At 49.5% G+C, this 20,213-nt stretch overlaps 1 protein-coding gene across 3 annotated transcripts in view; it reads left to right on the top strand.

The window, feature by feature from the left end:
• Nucleotides 1–18,777, top strand: part of SEC16B (SEC16 homolog B, endoplasmic reticulum export factor) — a 98,898-nt gene extending 80,121 nt beyond the window's left edge. The window contains exons 15-28 of one of the 3 annotated variants that reach the window (XM_049715440.1): nucleotides 1,448–1,565; nucleotides 2,783–2,894; nucleotides 4,510–4,615; nucleotides 6,530–6,670; nucleotides 7,859–7,981; nucleotides 8,763–8,835; nucleotides 10,379–10,678; nucleotides 11,512–11,579; nucleotides 14,047–14,202; nucleotides 14,375–14,473; nucleotides 14,698–14,941; nucleotides 15,075–15,154; nucleotides 16,733–16,831; nucleotides 17,480–18,777. In XM_049715440.1, the coding sequence (XP_049571397.1) occupies nucleotides 1,448–1,565; nucleotides 2,783–2,894; nucleotides 4,510–4,615; nucleotides 6,530–6,670; nucleotides 7,859–7,981; nucleotides 8,763–8,835; nucleotides 10,379–10,678; nucleotides 11,512–11,579; nucleotides 14,047–14,202; nucleotides 14,375–14,473; nucleotides 14,698–14,941; nucleotides 15,075–15,154; nucleotides 16,733–16,831; nucleotides 17,480–17,548 (1,788 nt within the window). In that variant the 3' untranslated portion in view covers nucleotides 17,549–18,777. The remainder of the gene's footprint in view (nucleotides 1–1,447; nucleotides 1,566–2,782; nucleotides 2,895–4,509; nucleotides 4,616–6,529; nucleotides 6,671–7,858; nucleotides 7,982–8,762; nucleotides 8,836–10,378; nucleotides 10,679–11,511; nucleotides 11,580–14,046; nucleotides 14,203–14,374; nucleotides 14,474–14,697; nucleotides 14,942–15,074; nucleotides 15,155–16,732; nucleotides 16,832–17,479) is intronic. The other 2 variants (XM_049715443.1, XM_049715444.1) reach the window with 2 other exon arrangements.
• Nucleotides 18,778–20,213: the final 1,436 nt, after the last annotated feature.

A 20,213-nucleotide genomic window follows, 5' to 3' on the forward strand; every position in this document is an offset into this window, starting at 1 on the left:
ATAAAGCATCCTTTGTTCTATGGGATAATTACAAAGACAATACCAAATAACTGTGAATTGTTTTGACCTCCAGATCTTAGCTATTACTGTCAATCTCCTGCTCTATCTTTTCAATATAACAAATTGGAGGAGAGACGGGTCTGCAAGTCACCTCTTTCCTTTGCTGTGCTTCTGTGTGTGTGTGTGTGTGTGTGTATTTATATACATGTAATTTATAATGTGCAAACCAAGTGTAAGGCACTATGCTATGGGCTTCATCTAACTATATTATTATCAACAGTTATCCTGGGATGAAGTGAGAGAGTAGCATGGACATACATACACTACCAAATGTAAAATGGATGGCTAGTGGGAAGCAGCTGCATAGCACAGGGAGATCAGCTCGGTGCTTTGTGACCACCTAGAGGGGTGGGATAGGGAGGGTGGGAGGGAGACGCAAGAGGGAGGGGATATGGGGATATATGTATACATATAGCTGACTCACTTTGTTGTACAGCAGAAAGTAACACAACACTGTAAAGCAATTACACTCCAATAAAGATGTAAAAAAAAAAAAAATCCTGGCAGGTAGACATCATGATCTCCATTTAAGAGATAAAGAAACAAAGGTTCAAAGACATAAAGAAACTTGCTCAAGAGGCAGGACCCCAGGTGAATCCAGGGCCCGTGTCATTTCTGTGACATTGTGTTGTTTCCTTATTGATATTCCCTGTCCTGAAATTCCCCTTCATTCAGGAGAAGCGCGGCGCATCATTCGTGAGGGGCTTCTGCCTGCTCCCACTTCTCTGATTATACTCTACCGCCCCCTCGTGGAGCTCTGCTGCCTCTGCATGGTCACCAGAGGAAGGGGACACAGTGCTGGCTGGGCCACTTGGCCTGGTTTTCTCACTCCTCAAGAGGCGATAGGAATTAGAGTTCACAGGGTTGTTGTGAAGATTAAAGAAGGTGATGTGTGAGAGACGGCTTTGGCTTTGTAAAACCAGAAAACATTAGCCATTTGGTAATAGGTATCAAGGAGCCCAGTGTTCCCCTGTCTTCTAACTGGCTTCTAACTCTTCCCATGAACCAAGGGTATTTGATCCTCTGCCTCCCACTGAAACATCAGTTGGTTTTTTTTGATTTTGTCCCTAGCTATTGGGGTTAGGGGCACCAGGAGGAAATCTGAAAATTATGGACCAAGAGTGTCATTCCATTTATCTACTCCCAACATCCCTGTGTGTGTGTGTGTACGTATGTGTGTAATGTGTCTGTCTGCCTGCCTATTCATCCTTCTAAGAGTTTTGCTTTTTTAAAAAGAGAATGCAAAATCAATGAGTGGCCACATTGCCGGCAGCATAATGGGCGTTCCCGGAAAACCAGGAAATAGACAACAACCTTCCTTACTTACCTATATTCTGGTCAGGGCTACATTGCTCAGTCAATTTTCAATTTTTCTGCTGCTTTTCAGTGTTGTGGGGGCGAGCAGTGGGGAGACTGGAGGCCGCACTTGGCTGTGATTCTGTCGAATCAAGGTGGGGACCCGGAGCTGTATCAGCGCACGATTGTCACCATGGGGGACACCCTGGGTAAGCAGACACCAGTTCCATCCCCTCCTCTCCTCTATTTCCAGGCCAGCTTTAACCACTCTGTGCTTAGATTCTTAGGTTCTGTGTTGGGCCCGAGTCTATGCCTCAGGCTTTCCTTTGACCCAGGAGCCTCAGTGCTTTGGGGACAGAAACTCCAGGGAGAGGGGTGTCCTTCTTGCCTTTCTGTTTCTGTTTTCCGCTGCGAGCCAGTGCAGGCCAGGCCCCTGAGACTCTGGGGTCTGCCACTGTAGGAGGCTCCCCTGAGTAGGTGATTCCTATGCCTGGGTCAGATTCCCGTGCAGATGGAGTTAACACATGGGGGCATCTCGCCTACTGTTGTTGTTAGTCCCGTGGTGACCCAGCTCAACCAGATAGGAAATTCTATTTTTGCCTGAACTACCCTGGGTAATCGTATAATCTTTATTTCTATCACCTCTCTGTGAATGTGGCCTCATAAACACTTAGGGGCTGTTAAATGTTCCAGATCAGTGGTTCTCAGATTTGGTCAAGGGCCAGAACGTCTAGAAATCATCGCTTTGTGGCACTTTGTGAAATACCGCTCTGCTAAACCTAAAATAGCTACGCGTAAGGTTGTGCCCAGTCAAATGGCAGGTTGTTCAGCACCGGGGTAGAAAGAGAACTAACTTTTGCCGAACCTTCTTGGGTGCCGGGCCCCGTGCTAGTTACTTTATCTATTTGAATTAATTCAATGTTGAGGTAATGGGAAATGTATGGGAGAACGTTTTAAAACTGGGAACAATTTGGTAATGAATGTAATTTTTATGATCACTGGGAAAGGTCTTCTATTGTTTGACTTCAGCAGGGGAGGCATTAGTGCCCCAAGAAGCCTAGTTTAAAAACTGCTACTCCCAACGGCCAGCTTCTCTGCTCGGGTGTAGGCATTTCTACCCATTTCTCCCTCTCCAGAAGGACTAAAATGCTTAGAAACGTCCTCATTGAAAATCCATTGGGGGAACGTGAAATAGTGCCTTATTCTGGCTGAAGAGAAGTGAAATAATGTCGGAGGCCAAAAATGCGGTAGGAGAGGGAGTGGGGTTTGGGGTCTGTGACTCGTAGTGTGGAAAGCTCGTTCCTTTATCCCCATGAGGCTCTCCGCTCCGACCCCCAAGCCCCTCTCCAGCCCTCTCCCATCCCTCCCAGATGGTGGGTCCTCACGTGGGCGTGTTCCGTGACCGGGGCTTGTTCTCCTCCTGCAGCTGGGAAGGGGCTGGTGGAAGCAGCTCACTTCTGCTACCTCATGGCTCACGTGCCCTTCGGTTCCTATACCGTGAAGACAGACCACCTGGCCTTGCTGGGCAGTAGCCACAGGTATGCGATCTTTTGGGGGAAAGGGAGTGGGAAGGACATCTTCCAGGGGATTGGTTTAGCCCTTGCTGGGCTTCATGGCTCCATTTTCCATTGTCTTGTGTGAATTTCGGCCACTGCTGGTCCCCTCCTCTGGGATGGTTTTCCGCACAGGTAGGCTCTGGCGGAGGAGATGCCGGGTGGGTGCCGCATCACACCGCCAGGGGGCCTCAGGTCCAGGCCCTGCTCCGGGGAAGCTGTGAACTGGTGCCTGTGGGTTGCATTGTACCCCTATGGCCACTCGGTGGCGCCCTGGCCCCGTGATCAGAGAGTGACTCTTAAGAAAATGCTTAGCGGGAGCGCGGCGGCTTGAGCCTCTGCGTCAGGCAGCTCTGGACCAGTTCTCAGAGCCTGCCTTGGGCAAAACCCGAAAGTGGAAGACGTTTGTCTAGCCACCACACCCTACACTGACTTGGGGCACAAGCTACTCAGAGTCCCGCCTGTCACTTATTCCCTGCTGGCCGTAGTATTAGGCTTTTCACACAGAAGGACCTTAATAATCCCCCAGACAATGAATAAACAGACAAAAAGACCGGCTTGCTCTCTAGCTGCCCTCCACATTCTAGATCTCTCTTTCTCTTTCCCTGTAATAGTTAAGATTTCCTAAGCTCTTACATTGTGCCAGCCGTTTTATTTGCACTATTTCCTTTAATCATTACACATTTACCCTGTGAAGAAGGCACGCTTTTAATCTTCACTTTATAGAGGAGGGAAACCAAGGCACAGAGAGGTTAAGTAACTTGTCTAAGATGGTACAGCTAGTGTGGGGTCAGGTTGGACTTGGAATCCAGACTGTCAGGCTTTTCTTTGTAGAAACGCATCCTCTCATAGCCTGTCTGTCAAGGTCACGGTCTCTGATAGCACCTAGTTGGCTTGTCAAAGAGGCCTGTCTGGGCCAAATGGGACAGTAAGTGAAACGGTTTAATGTGTCCCCCTCCTATGTTTATATTGTACGAGGATGTTTCTGGAGATACAGTCCTGACCCCAGGCATAGCCCCTGTGATTATGATTTCAAACCTCACAGCAGCTGTTTTGGGACCCGTGAGGACTCTGAGGGCCCCTCAGATCACGTTCACCCAGCCTGCTTCCTCACTGGAATGAACCTCCAGCACAGGGACCGTCTTCTGATTTGGGGCTCCACAGTGCTACCCTCTCTCTGCCGGGCCTTCTTTCTTCAGTGCTTCCGAACATCACATCACTCCCTCTTTTCTGCTCTTCTGCTCAGGCTATGGTGGCCTCTCACAGACGCCCGCTCTGGGTTCTCAGGGCACTAAGGCTGGCTCTCAGCGTGCTTACGGGGAGGACCCAGTGCCCCACTGAGCTGGGTGTGAGAGCAGCTTGCCTTACGTGACCCTCCAGTAAAGATGGCATCGATCTCCCCCTCCCCCCAGTCTCTCCCCCTCGCCTTCCCCCAGAGCCTCTGGAGGTGCAGATTCTCTTTCCATTCTTGGAGCTGCCCCAAGGATCAGCCCAGGACAGAGACTCTACCATGAATGGATGCAGCTGGTGTTTGGCCATCTACTAGGATTTAAATCTGTCCCCACCTCAATCTCTTTTATTCTTATTCCCTGGTTTTTAGTCAAGAGTTTTTGAAATTTGCAACAACTGAGGCTATCCAGAGGACGGAAATCTTCGAGTACTGTCAGATGCTGGGCCGCCCCAAATCCTTCATCCCTTCTTTCCAGGTAACTGAACCCTCACGAGGCCACCACCTTAGCTGCGTCACATGGCTGTGGGCCACCGGGTTTTCCGCCTTGCTATCTGGCACGTAGTGGCTGGGCTAAGTCATCCACTGGACTTTTCCTCATTAGCTGGAATGTGGGAAGGGTTAGGATGTCTTTCTAGGTCCCCTAAAGGTTTGCATTTTAAGATAGGAAAGCAACACGCTGCAGCAGCCTCTGTGCTGGGGGCTCCTGCCTCACTGCTGACAATGAGAATTGTGCCAGCAGCCCTGGGGCTCCCCCGCTGTCTGTAGCTCCTTCTGTTCTTCTGTCTCCAGATCGCTCCACTTCTCCTCAGCCCCACGGTCATCCTGCTGGGAGCGGGAGCAAGAAGACCCGACTGGGGGCTCTTCACCCTTCCTCCTCTCCTCTGACCTGCCACTCCCATCTCTTTTGGATGACTCTGTTTTGTTTTGTTTTTTTGCGGTACGCGGGCCTCTCATTGTTGTGGCCTCTCCCGTTGCGGAGCACAGGCTCCGGATGCGCAGGCTCAGCGGCCATGGCTCACGGGCCCAGCCGCTCCGCGGCATGTGGGATCTTCCCGGACCAGGGCACGAACCCACGTCCCCTGCATCGGCAGGCGGACTCTCAACCACTGCGCCACCAGGGAAGCCCTGGATGACTCTGTTTTTAACTCTGGAAATTCCTCCCTGCTCTGTCCTTGGCCCCCATCCTCCTCTCTTCCCCCCAGGGCTGCAGCTGTGCAGGTGCTGTCCACGCAGGTTCTAACCTCTCTTCTCAACCTCTCTACTGGATGCCCTGTTGTCCCCTTAAATCCATAATGGCTCCTTCTGTGCCTGTATTGAGAGTGCGCTCGGTGGCAGCAACACACACACACATGCACACCACCACCACCACCAAACACAAAACAAAGGCTTGGAAATGAATGAATTACTGCCTATAGGGCAATGACCCAGTTAGTATCTTCTTTAAGAGTTTTACCAAAGACCCACCTTCTCCAGCAGAGCCCTGCCTGAACAGCTCCTTTGGGTCCATGCAGGTCTTCAGTCTCTTTCTTTCTGTTCTGTAGTCATCCCACCTCTCAGCTGTCTTTGGGCTGATAGCAGTGAGATTAGCTGTTTCTAGGGAATGAGTTCTACACGCCTGGAACTGTGTTACGGTGCTTTGACGGTATGATTTCTAATCCTGTGGTAATCCGGGCATGATTACCCCCCTTTTACAAAACAGGTTCCAAGGAGTTACATGCTATTGGCTCACATCTCTTGGGTACCATTTGTTCTAAGGACTTTACATGGATTATCTCACTGAATCTTTACAACAGCCAAGGGGTAGATCGTATTATCATCCCCATATTATAGTGAGGAAACCAAGGCACAGAGAGGAGGTGGGGTAACTAGCTCAATGTGCCACACCCAGCATGGAGTTGGGATTTAACTTGGGTCTGTCTGATTTCCAGCCCTCAAGCTCCATTTAGTTCTGTCACTCATGCTTCTCTGAGCCCTTACCTGTCTCTGTCTGTACACTCCCTTGGGCTTGAAGTCCCTTGCACCTTAGTCATTTTTTCTTCTTTTATCCGTCCTCCTGGTGCCTGGTCCTGTGCCCCACATACACCAGGCTTCCCAGAGATGTGGGCTGCCTGATAAGAGTCCAGTGCATTTCCATGTTGACCGGAGCCTAGGGAGATTCAGCTGATGTGCCTTCCAGCCCTTCCTCTATGAGGACGGAACTGCAGGCTGGATTTGGAATTGTGCTCATACACAGATAGAACGCCCCAAACGGCACAAGGCCCTCTTTAATATTTGGATCCAGAGTTAGAGGAAGTTGGCAGTCAGCTGACTTCCAAGAAGTCTTATCTCCACTTCTCTCCTTCTGTCCCTGCCTGGATGGGCTCATCACTGACCCTGCTCCTCTTCACAGGTGTATAAGCTCCTTTATGCTTCCCGTCTGGCAGATTACGGCCTTGCATCCCAGGCCTTGCATTACTGCGAAGCCATTGGCACAGCCCTCCTGAGCCAGGGAGAGAACAGTCACCCTGTGCTATTAGTGGAACTCATCAAGGTGAGCTTCTCAGAGGGTTCTCTGCAGGTGTGTTATCTTCAGCGTTCAGAGGAAGCTATTGTAAAGTGGCTCAGACACCCCATTTCATCTTCTTTCCACATGCTGTAAAATTGGAGCCCGTGGCTGTCTTTGACCACATATGCATGTCCAGATGTGATAAGCAGAGGCCTGACACTGCACAAAGAAGGATGCTATGGGCGGGGATGGCGGCGGGGAGGGATGCAGTGAAATTGGGGGACTGAAAACCAGGCATGTGCTATGCAGGACATTCATTCTTGCATCTGCTTTTTTGGTCCAGTAAAACTGCCTGTTACGGTGAACTGTTCTAATGATAAAAGCTGGGCTTAGAAAATATATTTTAGGGGTTAAAACAGGAAATGATCCTTATTAAAATGCTTTTAAATGCATGGAATATTTTATCACATGTGAGATACATTCAAAAAGAGAAAACAAAAACATATCAACCTTTAGTTCCTGAGAAAGAAAACCATCAGGCAAATAATTGTTCCAATTAATTGAAGAAAAATCCATTAGCTGAGAGTAAAAAGGCAGCCTACCATCAATTTTTTCTTCGCTTTAGATCAGGCCCAGTGTTGGATTCTGTAATCAATAAAATCTGTGGGACTGAGCCCCCTTCATGGCGAATTTCTGCCAACAGGATGATGGTTGTAGGCAGCTCAGGACCCAGAATGGAGGAGTAGGGAAGTCTGGGAACTTCATGATGGAATAGCCTTACGATACAGGCAGTCCCTCGACCAGCAGCACAGGCGTCTCCTTGTAGGGAGCTTGTTAGAAATGCGGAATCTCAGGTCCCACAGATTTCTGGGATCAGAACCAGCATTTTAGCAAAGGTCCCAGGTGGTTCCTACCGGGCTTGAAGCTTGAGAAGCGCTGCTCCTGAGGGCAGCCTTGCAGAGACATAAAGCAGAGTGACAGTTTCTTCCCTGTTGCTCTCCTCCTCCCCTGTTGCTAGTTTATTTAGTGTCTAGCAACAGGAGGGGTTAACTGTTGGTTTATGTTGCAATTCGGGGAAGATATCTGCTGAATTTGCTGTTTGGCAATTCTTTGTAATCTGGTTTACGAGTCAAGGCTCCCTTCTTTCTTCTTACTGCCTCTCCCCGTGTCTGTCCATTTCACTCACTTCTCTCTCTCCTTTTCCCTCTCTTACCGTCTGGAAACCTGGCACAGCTTGCAGAGAGACTGAAGCTGTCAGATCCTCTGGTTTTAGAACGCCACCGCCGTCACCGAGGAGACAGGGACCTGGAGCCGGACTGGCTGGTACACCTTCGGGGGCATCACAAGGAGCTGCAGGTAAGTGGGGGGGCAGGTCAGCGGGGTGGGCCTCTGTTTCCCTCTTGTCTGCCCTAGACCCAGAGTAGGTAGGCATGGAGGGCTCTGGGGGTCTCCTGTCACCCATGAGGCACAGCCTGATTGGGAAAGGGGTGGCACTCAGCTTCCCCGCTGCGCCCGGGTGGAAACATTTTCCTGTGTTTGGTGGGAGACAGTGGGGCCGTCTTCCAAAGCACCCAGCCACCCTTCTCTGTGGTCCCAGAAAATACATTTTCTGACCATCAAAGCTTCCATCTCTCTGTGAGGAACAATGGCTCACAGTGGCCCTTGTCACTTTCATGTAATGTAGGGCAATTGCTTAAAAGACTTCCGGGCCTTTCCTTTTTTTGTTCTGACAATTGCAAAAGCGGCAGGTAGTAACTGTTATACAGTAATTGGAACAGGGCCTCCTCCATGTTGTTTCTCCCTCTGTCGCTGAGAAAGGGCAGGGGGATTTTTTTAGGCACACACGGCCCTTGCTTCCTACATGTGCTGTGGGCTCTGGGGCCCACGGTTTCATTCCCTCCTCTTGCCCCTTCCTCTGGGAGAGGATTCTGCCCTGGTCCCTGCCTGCTCTGGGCAGAGCTGGGAGGTAGGAAGGGCTGAGGCTGCCCCTCCCCCTCCCCCTCCAGCCCCTGCATTCACCTGCGACTCCCTTACCTTATCACTCCTGAAGTTTCTTTTCTGACTTAATTTTAAACCGTGGTTCAGTGTTTTTGTTTTTCTTTGTGTTGCTTAAGAGGTGTTTACTTTATCTTAATAGCAAAAGGTAGCAGGAGACATTGGGGATCCTTGCTCTGCTCACTCGGATATTTTGGGAGCCAGAAAAACAACAGGTACCCAAACCAATGAACTGAATGTGTAATAGCTGACTCTCAGGATCTGATTAGACAAGATAACGCAACCTAAAAGACTCTCCCCCTTCCCTTCCTGGAGTGCCTTCCTTGCCTGTGTCGATCTGACTCAGTGGTCTGGCCCCCCCCCTCCACACAGCTCTGCTGACCACAGGCATCCCTGACACTTTTTTTTTTCCTTTTTTAAATTAATTAATTGATTTATTTTTGACTGCGTTGGGTCTTTGTTGTTGCACGCGGGCTTCAGTAGTTGTGGCACGTGGGCTTCGTAGTTGTGGCGCACGGGCTTAGTTGCTCCGCGGCACGTGGGATCTTCCCAGACCAGGGCTTGAACCCGTGTCCCCTGCATTGGCAGGCAGATTCTCAACCACTGTGCCTCCAGGGAAGCCCCCGTCCCTGACACTTCTGTTTCTGCATTATTAGAGTTTTTGCTTCACATTCAGGTTTTAATCTTGTTATGTTGTGTTGTTATCTAATTGCTTCACTTGCGTCAGTACTGTCTCCCTAGCTGAATACATTCCTTGAGGTGGTGGGTTATCTGTATTTCATGTTAGCGGTGGGGACATAGGAAGCGCATAGGAACGGTGTTTGAGCATCAATTACCACACGCGTGAAATAGGTTTCAAAGTGTTTTCAACAGACCCCTCCTCTCCCTTCAGGATGCCTCTGAGTGTTGGGTTGGGCAGACATTGTTACCCCAGTTAATTCTGTGCCCTTTCCCCAAACAGCACTCCCTGGTGGGGTCAGGACGGGGCCTCATCTTTTTACTTCCGGCTGTTTCCCAGCCTTTTTCGCTTCCTTCAGGGATAAGCGAGGGGGCAGCAAGGAAGGGCAGGCCTTGGTTTCTGTTTCCCAGCTTTGCTGCTGTGTCCCAGAATCTGGGAGGGTGAAGGGCTGCAAGAGAGCAGGCTGGGTGTTTCTGAGCGGCCACTTCTGCTGGGAAGCAGCTGTGTCTCCTGTCACCCAATGGAGCAGGTGGGTCAGATGACCACACCAGTTCCATAACCTTGGGGCAGCCATTGTCCCCGTCCACACCTTGGTCTGTCTCTTCAGCAACACGGCAGAGCCAGAATGAATACCACCAAGGTCCCTTCCTGGGCCAAGGTTCAGCTTCTTTAAAAGCAAAGCCATCATTTCTGTAGTCTGATTTGGGTTTTGACTGGCAACGTTCTAAGTTTCAAGTACCCAAGTCCCTTAGGAGATCCTTAAAAGAGAAAGTTTATCCAAATGCAAAAAATTGTGGAGTTAAATGTGATGGTAATTTCTGCCCTCCCAACCCGCTGGCTTAAGGCTCAGAGATCATACAAGGTAGTGAGGGAAATGGTTTTGTAAACTCTGAGTCATCAGCGGTGAGAGGTGTTACAATTACTGCTGTGTTGTACTTGTCATCACATCGATGGCAGCCACACCAAGTGGCCTGTCCTTGTCACTGCTTTCCAAAGGGCAGGATTGTTCCTGGTGTGATTAGTCCACACAAGTGCCACGTTACAGGTCTCACTTCCTCCTCTTTGCCCTATGTCCTTAGACGGCACTTTCTACCAGGATCTTTCTGGACATCAAGGCAACTCAGAAGCCCTTGGGGACTGCTCAGTCCTGTGGCCAACACTGGAGCCGATGGGCCCGGCCCAGCCCAGCCCACAGCAGCCCTTTCCCCTCCAGCCCAGCTCCTACCCAGCAGGAGGAGGTTCCGGGCAGACGGGGGTCCCGGTGCCTCTTTACTCAGTTCCTGAGGCCCATCTGCCAGGGACCGGTGGCAGCGTGGCGGTGACAGGGACTCCTGGAGGAAGGGCCTGGGAGGAAGCCCAGCAGATGCACCCACCCCCTGGTAAGACCTGACAGTGAGGCAGTGAACCTTGGGTGACGAGGTGTCTAGGGGAGCAAGCAGAAGAGGGAGGTGCAGGGACCAGTGCAGGGTGTGGGGTGGGAGCTGGTAAAGCCCTGAGTGGTGGGTGTGCACATGACTGAGGGCCTGGTACTTCACATTCTTCTGAGGGAGACGGCTCTCTCCCAGTCCAGCCCACGTGTCTACTGGGACAAGCAGAGCACAGCCAACCGCAGCCACTCTTGCCATCCGCTTGGATTCTGTAGTTTCTAGGATCTCGGCTGGAGAAGGCAAGGAAATGCCACCTGTGCCTGCAGCTGTAGTTTAGGCCAAGTCCTCTTTCTGAAGTCGTCAGTGTCAGGGACCGTGGGCAGAGGCTCGTGCTTCTGTCTTCTCCCATCAGACCTTGGACAACAGGGGCCGAGTATGGGTGAGCATTGCTGAGTGATGCCAGGGAAGTGTGGGAAACCACGCAGAAGGATCCGATCTTAGAGCTTCTAAGACAAGGTCCTGTCCAAGATGGGAGACTCACATGGAGGGGAAGGTCAGGGAGGATCCCTGCGATCCAGCTTGATGTGGCCCTGATTTCCGGGGTTCCTGAGGAATGACCTTGGTTCAGGGTGAAGGTTGGGTGAGCAGCATGTCCTGGGGTGGCTGGAATTCAGAGGCTTGTGCAAATGGACTTTGCATTTACTGCGATGCACTTGGGGCTATGGGCTCAGAGCTCCGGCTGCTTTGCAGTTAGGAAAGCCAACTGTGTCCCCATTACCCTTCTTCAGGATAGATGGGAAAGGCCCCACTTCACATCACGATTTCTGTTGTGTTTTGTGCTATAGGAGAGAACACAGTGTCTCCAGAAAGCTTCCAGCATCCTGATGGGCAGAAGGTTGTTTCCAAACCGCAGGTGAGAGGACAGAGCCCAGCAGATGCGGTGCCCACTCTGAGCTGTGGGTTTCCTTCAGTTGCCACGGTTTCACAGATGCCTTCCTGTGCCTTGCACCAGCCCTCTCTTCCATGTTTCACCTCGTTTCTTTCTACACCAGATCCTGAGAGGTGGAGAGGAGGCTTGTTCCGGTTCATGTCCAGTCCTGCCAACCTGTATCCATGCGGGCAGGGCCAGCAGGGCTGGGTGTAGCTTTGAACTCACACATCTGCTCCCTCTGTTGCCCTCTTCTTACTGTTGCACTGAACACTTGCTGTGATCTGCCCCACCATGGAAGACTCTTGATATTTCTTTCTTCCTTTTAATTTTTACCTTGCTTTATTCCCAAGAAGGACCTACCACAGTTGTATCTCTTCTGCCCAGGTGTGCCGTCAAGTGTTGGAGGGAACCACGTCTCAGTAATCATCCAGCCAGCTGTTGAATGAATGAATCCCTTCCCTCCAACAGCAGGCATTGCTGGTCCCAAACCTGCCTGGCTGGAGGCGAACTTCCTCAAGTCGTAACCGGGCTGCAAGGCTTAAAACACTTTTATGCTTTACTTTTTTTTTTTTTTTCCTAACTGAAAAATTAGTACGTTATTGTTATAGAAAACTTGAAAGATGAAGAAAAAGTGTCATATAAGGAGTCAAACAGACATCACTCAGAAGCCCATAGTCAAATATTTTCGTTATTTCCTTCTAAAATGTTTTCTATGTACGGGTTTCTCCTGCTATCCGAATGTAGAGCCTTTCCATGAAACCTTTCGTAAGTCTAAATGGCATGAAGGGAAGAAGCAGTTACCTCAGTACACATCTTGCCAACAAGGCACAAAATAAATCGAAAGGAAGTACAGGTGCTCACAGATACAGTTCAACGCTATGGCATCTTGATGCGGAGATGCTGAGCGTAGTTTCTGGGAAGGAGCTTGGCAGGCCACTCTCGCTGCTTGGGGTACGCTCTGCCTCTATAACGGCTCCCACAAAACAAACGCTGAATGCTTTTTTCACTTTCTGCCTTTTTTTTGTAAAAGCGAAAATCCTCTTTGGACTTTTGTTTGGTTAGGGAAAACAGGTACTAATGTAGGTCTTTGGTAAAAGCAAAGTGGCATAATGCCAACTTTCAGAAAGTGGGGGAGACCTGTCTGTGTATATACGTGTGTCTATAAATGTGTATACATACACACATGTGTTTTTAAATGGTTAAGAACATATGTAGGTGAAACTTTATTTTCTATTTATTTAATACTATAAAATTGAGATTTTCCATGTCATTCCCAAATAGGATTTTTAATATTGGTGTGAGAAAATCCATTGTATGGAAATACCATCACTCATGCATTTATTCATTCACAAATACTGAGCTCCTACAACATACCTGGCACTGTTACAGGGGCTGGGGGTACACAGGGAAGCAGACAAAGCCTGCCCTCCTGGGGCTTCTGTTCCGTGGAGGTGACTGCAAATAAACCACTGTGTGCATGAGGGATGTTACTTTACACGGAGTGGAAGGGAAGGCATCTCTGAGGTCAGCATGGAGGGTGGACGGAAGCCAGGTGAGTATTCAGGGAACAAGTGTTCCGGGCAGAGGGAATAGGGAGAGCAAAGGGCCTATGATGGGACTGACTTGGTACAGTCGAGGAAGAGCATGGAGTCACTGTATCTAGAAAGTGGGGAGCAACAGGGGAGAGGGCTAAGAAGCAAGACCAGAGAGGCAGAGAGAGACTGGGTCATGGAGGGCCTGGTAGGCCCTGGAAGGAGCTCAGATTTTAATTCATCTTTCCCCCATTGTTAAAACACTTCAAGTGTGTCTCTTTTCTTTCCTACTCTTTCTCACTACTCCTCCCTTCTCTTGCCCTCCTATGTAAAACACAATGATGGACATTCTAGTATATAAGCCCTTGTCTATTCCTCCAATTTATTCAAATAGGAGAAATTCCTAGAAGGAGAGTCAGACTGCTTAAGTTTAAATCCTTGCTCTGCCGTTTACTAGTTATGTGACCTTAGGTTGCTTAACCTTTTTTTTTTTTATAAATTTATTTATTTTTGGCTGCGTTGGGTCGTCGTTGCTGCACTTGGGCTTTCTCTGGTTGCTTCGAGCGGTGGCTTCTCTTGTTGCGGAGCACGGGCTCTCCCCACTGCTTTACTGAGCGGGTCAGGTGAGGGAGTACGTGTAAATGTGCCTTTGCAACCTGTCAAGTGCTATAAAAATGCTACTTCTGGGCTTCCCTGGTGGCGCAGTGGTTGAGAGTTCGCCTGCCGATGCAGGGCACACGGGTTCGTGCCCCGGTCCGGGAAGATCCCACATGCCGCGGAGCCGCTGGGCCCGTGAGCCATGGCCGCTGGGCCTGCGCGTCCGGAGCCTGTGCTCTGCAATGGGAGAGGCCACAGCAGTGAGAGGCCCGTGTACCGCAAAAAAAAAAAAATGCTACTTCTGTTTTCTTTAATCCCAGGTGCCACTGATTCCCAGACCACGAACTATTTCTGAGAGTTCCACTGTATCAGTCAAGGAGGATGACGGGGAGTCCTCCAATGAGGCAGAGAAGAAAAAGTCTTCCGAAAACACCGCCCAGAGAGGAAAGCTCGGAGACGCGAAGGAGAATACAAAGGTGGAGGGATTCTTCTGTTCCCAGATGGCGGAGCAGAGCTGGGAATCTGGGCTTTGGTGGTGCCCCTGTCCCTCCTGTCTCACCAGCATCACAGGTGGGGGAGGCTGGCTAATCTCATATTCAGAGGGAGAAGCAACACTGCAGGCCACAGAACTCGCCCTCCTCCCTCCAGGGCTTGGGGTTTGGCTGGCTCAGCTGGTTTCGCCCGAAGCCCGCCGGCGACGCGCCCCCCTCTGGAGATGAGGACGCATCTGACAGTCCTGACTCTGAGGTAACCTGGGCAGGGAGGGCGCGGAAGTTCCCCCTTCCAGGGGCCCTAGGAGGGTCTGGAGCTGGCATCGCTACCCTGGGCCAGGTGAAACAGGTTTAGTGATGGAAGATTGTGGGAAACAAATTGGTCCAGTGAGGAGAAAGGCAGATGATGAAAGGCCTTAGAAGTCAGGATGAAGAATTTTAACTTTCGAGGGCCAGGAGTTAACTTGGATCATTGAGCAGAGGACCGGCATAAAGAAAATGGAACTTGGGGGAGAGAAGGCCAGCATCTGGCCGCCATGTGGGCCCTGCAGGAGTACAAGCAGGCAGCACCGGTTTATTTACCGTCAGCGACACCTTCCTTTCTGCACTAAGCAGGAAGCCCCTCGAGCATCTGCTCCTCCCGGGCCCAGCCCGGGCCTCTCCCCGACGCCGCCCCCAGCTCCCCAGTCTCTGCCGGACGCTGGCGCCTTCTCCAGGGACACAGGTACCGCCAACCTCATGTCCTCTGGGCTGTCTGTGGTCCTCTCTGCACTCCCTGGGGGCGTGGGGGTGCCTTCTGGGAGTGGGGACTCCTCTGTCCCGAGCAGCGGGAACACCCCTGACTCATTGCTTCCTAGGTGGCAGTGAAGCCCGAGGACCAGCGTCCGGGGCGGGGAGAGCCGAGGGCACGGGGAACGGAGGCTTGTTGGGACCTCAGGTGAGCAGCCCACCAGCCGCCTCTGTGCGGACTGAACTTTCACGTGGGCTGCAGGTGCCGCCCTGTGAGGGCCTGACTCGTGGAGGATATGGAGAAAGCTTCTGTATTAGTTTGCTAGGGCTGCCAGAACGAGGTATGAGAGACTGTGCCATTTAAACACCAGAAACTTACTTCCTCCCGGTTCTGGAGGCTGGAGGTCTGAGATGAAGGTGCCGGCCGTGTGGGTTTCCCCCGCAGCTTCTCTCCTTGGCTTGCAGCTGGCCATCTTCTCCCTGAGTCTTTACATGGTCTTACCTCAGTGTGTGTCTATGTCCAAATTTTCTCTTCTTATAAGAACACCAATCATAATGGGTTAGGGCCACTCTAATGGCTTCATGTTACCTTAATCACCTCTTTAACTTTTTTTTTTTTTTTTTTTTGTGGTACACGGGCCTCTCACCGCCGTGGCCTCTCCCGCTGTGGAGCAGAGGCTCCAGACGCGCAGGCTCAGCGGCCATGGCTCACGGGCCCAGCCGCTCCGCGGCATGTGAGATCTTCCCGGACCGGGGCACGAACCCGCGTCCCCTGCATTGGCAGGCGGACTCTCAGCCACCGCGCCACCAGGGAAGCCCCCTTAATCACCTCTTTTTAAAATTTTATTTATTTATTTAAAATATTTATTTATTATTATTTATTTTTTTTGCGGTATGCGGGCTTCTCACCGCTGTGGCCTCTCCCGCTGTGGCGCACAGGCTCCGTACGCGCAGGCTCAGCGGCCATGGCTCACGGGCCCAGCTGCTCCGCGGCATGTGGGATCTTCCCAGACTGGGGCACAAACCCGTGTCCCCTGCATCAGCAGGTGGACTCTCAAACACTGCGCCACCAGGGAAGCCCTTAATCACCTCTGTAAAGACCCTGTCTCCAAATACATTCTGAGGTGCTGGGGCTAGGACTTCAACATATGAAGTTTGCAGGGAACAGGAGTTAGCCCGTAACTGCTTCCTTAGGTGATGTCTAGAGAACAGCCTTGGGACTTCCCTGGTGGTCCAGTGGTTAAGACTATGTGCTTCCACTGCAGGGGTCGTGGGTTCAATCCCTGGTTGGGAAACTAAGATCCTGCATGCCATGCGGCATGGCCAAAAAAAAAAAAAAAAAAGAGAACGGCCTCTTTCCCTGTCCCAGTAGGAGCCAGAGTTCACCAGTATCCTTGGCAAGGGCTGTGATAAACTCTTGATGAATCGTCCACACCAGGATGGATTTCATGCCAACTGCTAGGAAAACATGTTTATTTCTTGTGGCCTGGTTACAGCACTCTTGTAGTATTCCAGGTCTTTCAAAGAATAGGAGGTTACTTTTTATGATGCTATTAATACATTTATTATGGCCTTTTCTTCTCATGCAGCAGCACCAAGGCTCTGCAATGCCACCCTTGACCCAGGGGTTGGCTGTGCCCACTTGAACCACGTTTGTTTGTTCAAGATTCCCTGAGCTCTATCACATCTGCATCTCTTGACCAAAGTTGATGCTCAGGGAAGCCCTTGATGTTCTGGAATCTGGGGAGTGGTGACTAAGAGGATTTTCCATTATTTTCCATCACAGGGTGTTTCCTCTGGGCTCTACTTCAACCCTGGTGTTCTGCTTCCCCCACCCACCTTGAAAGGGGCTGTCCCTCTCTACAACCCATCCCAGGTCCCCCAGGTAAGGAGGCCCTGAGGGAGAGGGGTTAGGAGCATGGGTTCTGGATTAAGGAGACCCAGGTTTATATCTTACTTATAACAAATTACTGTGCCTGAGTTCTTGAGCAATGACTAACCTCTCTAAGCCTCAGTTTCTGCATCTGTAAAATGGGGTTAGTAGTAGCTACCTCAGCGGGTAGTTGTGAGGATTAAACCGGAGCATGTATGTGAAGGGCCTGGCACTCAGAAAATGCTCAGTCAATGTCACTATTATTAATATTTCACTTGACCTTTCGTAAGTCTTGAGACTCAGGAGAGACAATTGGTGTTGGTGTCAATGGTGTGGTTGCACCAGGGCTGTGTCCTGGGGGCAAGGGGATCATTGCAAAGTTTGATTGAAGCTAAACTCCCTGCTTCTGCGTGATCTGAGGCAGACTGATTGTTCTGATGCATTACTGGCCTCCCTTCTATATAAAGTTGAATTTCTTTCTCCTTATTTAAGAGGTGAAGGTGTTGGGTGAAAGCAAATACTGAGAACACCACCATGGGAAGCCAAATACAGCAGAAGGGTTTCTAGACCCTCAGGATGCCCAAGCTCAATCCAGCCAGTCAGCCCTGGTCGGAGTCATGCTTGGGGCTATAATCTAGTGCCACGCTTGTTCTTTTCCAGCTCTCCATGGCTACCAGCCTGAACCGGCCAAATCGCCTAGCTCAGCGCCGCTATCCAACCCAGCAGTGACGAGAAGGACCACCCATCCCAGGCTGGTCTCCCTGAAGCACAACTTTTATGTTGTTCTCGTTTCTTAATCTCCCAGCCCCTCTGCCACATCAGGGCCCCCAAGAGGGTTGTGCTAGCCTGTTGCCTCCATGGGGCATAGAGAACGCAAGGGGACAGGGTCTCCCAGGACATAGCTCAGTTCAGTGTCTTAAGATTAGCTTCAGAATGATGGTGCAGATGGCTTCATCGGTTGGAAAAACTGGGCATAACAGCAGACTGGAGGTGAGCAGAATGCTGTGGCAGCAGCACTTAGAATGTGGCTTGAGATCCTCGGGAGATTCAGGGCCTAAGAATCCCACTGCTGGAATCAGTGATGACACCACTGGGCTCAGCAGCAGGAAATGACTGGGGGAGAGGCACTCAGGGCAATATTCTAGACTAACTTGCACAGGCTCCGGACGCGCAGGCTCAGCGGCCATGGCTCACGGGCCCAGCTGCTCCGTGGCATGTGGTATCTTCCCGGACCGGGACACGAACCCGTGTCCCCTGCATTGGCAGGCGGACTGTCAACCACTGCGCCACCAGGGAAGCCCTAGACTAACTTTGACTTCTTCCTCAGCCTTAGTTACAGACCAATTCATGGCTCTAGTTAGCAAAAGAGTTTTGATTCTCGGGAACTTATCATTGTTTCCCGTCATCATTCCCTCTTGGGTGACATTTTGGCAGTTTCCCTCTTGGTTTTAGTTTTGTGCACATTTTTTATGTGGTTCAGATTAATTATATTTCTCTCACTTTCTTAGCTGGTCCTATTTTTCCACATTCTGGCATCTGGCTATCAAGTTAGATTGCTGTAGGCATCATATTGTCATGGTAACTACTGAACCTAATGATGCAGATGGATGGAACATCAGTGTAATAAAGGATGGAAAATGTTCCCTAAAAATTCACTCCTTCCATAAGAGAGGAGGAATGAGTGCCCGAGTTTGTTAATACCTCCCTTCCTGCCTTGGGCCTTTGCAAATGGATGTTCGGAGGGTCAGAGGAGCCGGAGGGAGGAGGGGGACATCTTGGAAATTTCCATTTCTCCTTTCAAACCCACAATAGGAGTAACTCTTGCGTTTGTCAGATTTGCTGAAAATTATTCCTCACAAAGAACATTCTTTGTATGTGTAATTGTACATACAGGTTTTGTACTTTAACGTAATATGGTTCTGATGTTGATAGCGATTAAACCACATAATTTTATAGCAGATGCTTGTCTCCGGCTGGTTTTTGCAGAGGGAGAGAGCACACTGAGTGGTCTCTTCCCTGAAGTCTTTCTAATAATGGTTTCATTGTGTGATAGGTGCGAACAGCTGGTAAAAGCCCTTTGTTAATGAAGGATCTAGGGAATGATCCTCTTAACTTCTAAGTCTACTGCTATTTTTTCAGTTAAAAAAATATGGACAAAAGCTCCTCTGATGCAAATTGGTTACTCTGTTAATTAAATATTGCATGTTCTGTTCTCTAAAAAGTTTATTCATCTCTCAGATTAAATTGGGAAATGTGTGCACCAGTGTTTTGCATCTAGAAGGCCCTCAGTAAGTGCTGTTCCCTTTTTCCCTAAAAAAGACTGCAGCCCCTTCAGTTTGGTATGCTGACACCCAGTGGCGGTACCATGTCAGTAGTTTGTGAGTTTCATAGGCACCAAATTGTTTAGACTTGAATCCTGGCTCATCCACAGTTCATCTTGTAGTCTTGGACAGGGTTATCTAACTGTCCTGTGCTTTAGTTCCCTCATCTATAAAATGAGGATGATAATTACAATAGTACCTACCATATAGGGACAGTGCAAGAATTAAAGGAGTCAAGCTCTTACAAAAGTACCTAGTACATGCTAAGCATTTTATGTGTGTGTTTTAAAAAAATTATTAGTATATAATCTAATAAGTAAAATTGCCTTATCTTGTTGCCTGTGATACTAAACTGTGGATTTTTCATTCTTTTTTTTAAAAATTATATTTTTGAAGTATAGTTGATTAATTCCTATTGCACAGCAAAGTGATTCAGTTATACATATATACATTCTTTTTTAATATTCTCTCCCATTGTGGTTTATCACAGGCTATTGAATATAGTTCCCTGTGCTATACAGTAGGACCTTGTTGTTTATCCATTCTGTATATAATAGTTTGCATCTGCTAATCCCAAATTCCCAACCCATGCCTCCCCCACTCCCCCTCCGCCTTGGCAACCACAAGTCTGTTTTCTGTGTCTGTGAGTCTGTTTCTGTTTCGTAAATAAGTTCATTTGCGTCATATTTTAGATTCCACGTATACGTGATATATGGTATTTGTCTTTCTCTTTCTGAATTATTTCACATAGTATGGTAACCTCTAGGTCCATCCATGTTGCTGCAAATGGCATTACTTCATTCTTTTTTATGGCTGAGTAGTATTCCATTGTATATATGTACCACATCTTCTTTATCCGTTCATCTGTTGATGGACATGTAGGTTGCTTCTATGTCTTGACTATTGTAAATAGTGCTGCTCTGAATATTGGAGTGCATTTAACTTTTCAAATTATGGTTTTCTCTGGATATATGCCCAGGAGTAGGATTGCAGGAATCACAACTCTATTTTTAGTTTTTTGAGGAACCTCCGTGCTGTTCTCCATAGTGGCTGTACCAATTTACATTCTCACC

The sequence above is a fragment of the Orcinus orca genome, chromosome 1 (assembly GCF_937001465.1).
Source record: "Orcinus orca chromosome 1, mOrcOrc1.1, whole genome shotgun sequence".
NCBI lineage: Eukaryota > Metazoa > Chordata > Mammalia > Artiodactyla > Delphinidae > Orcinus > Orcinus orca.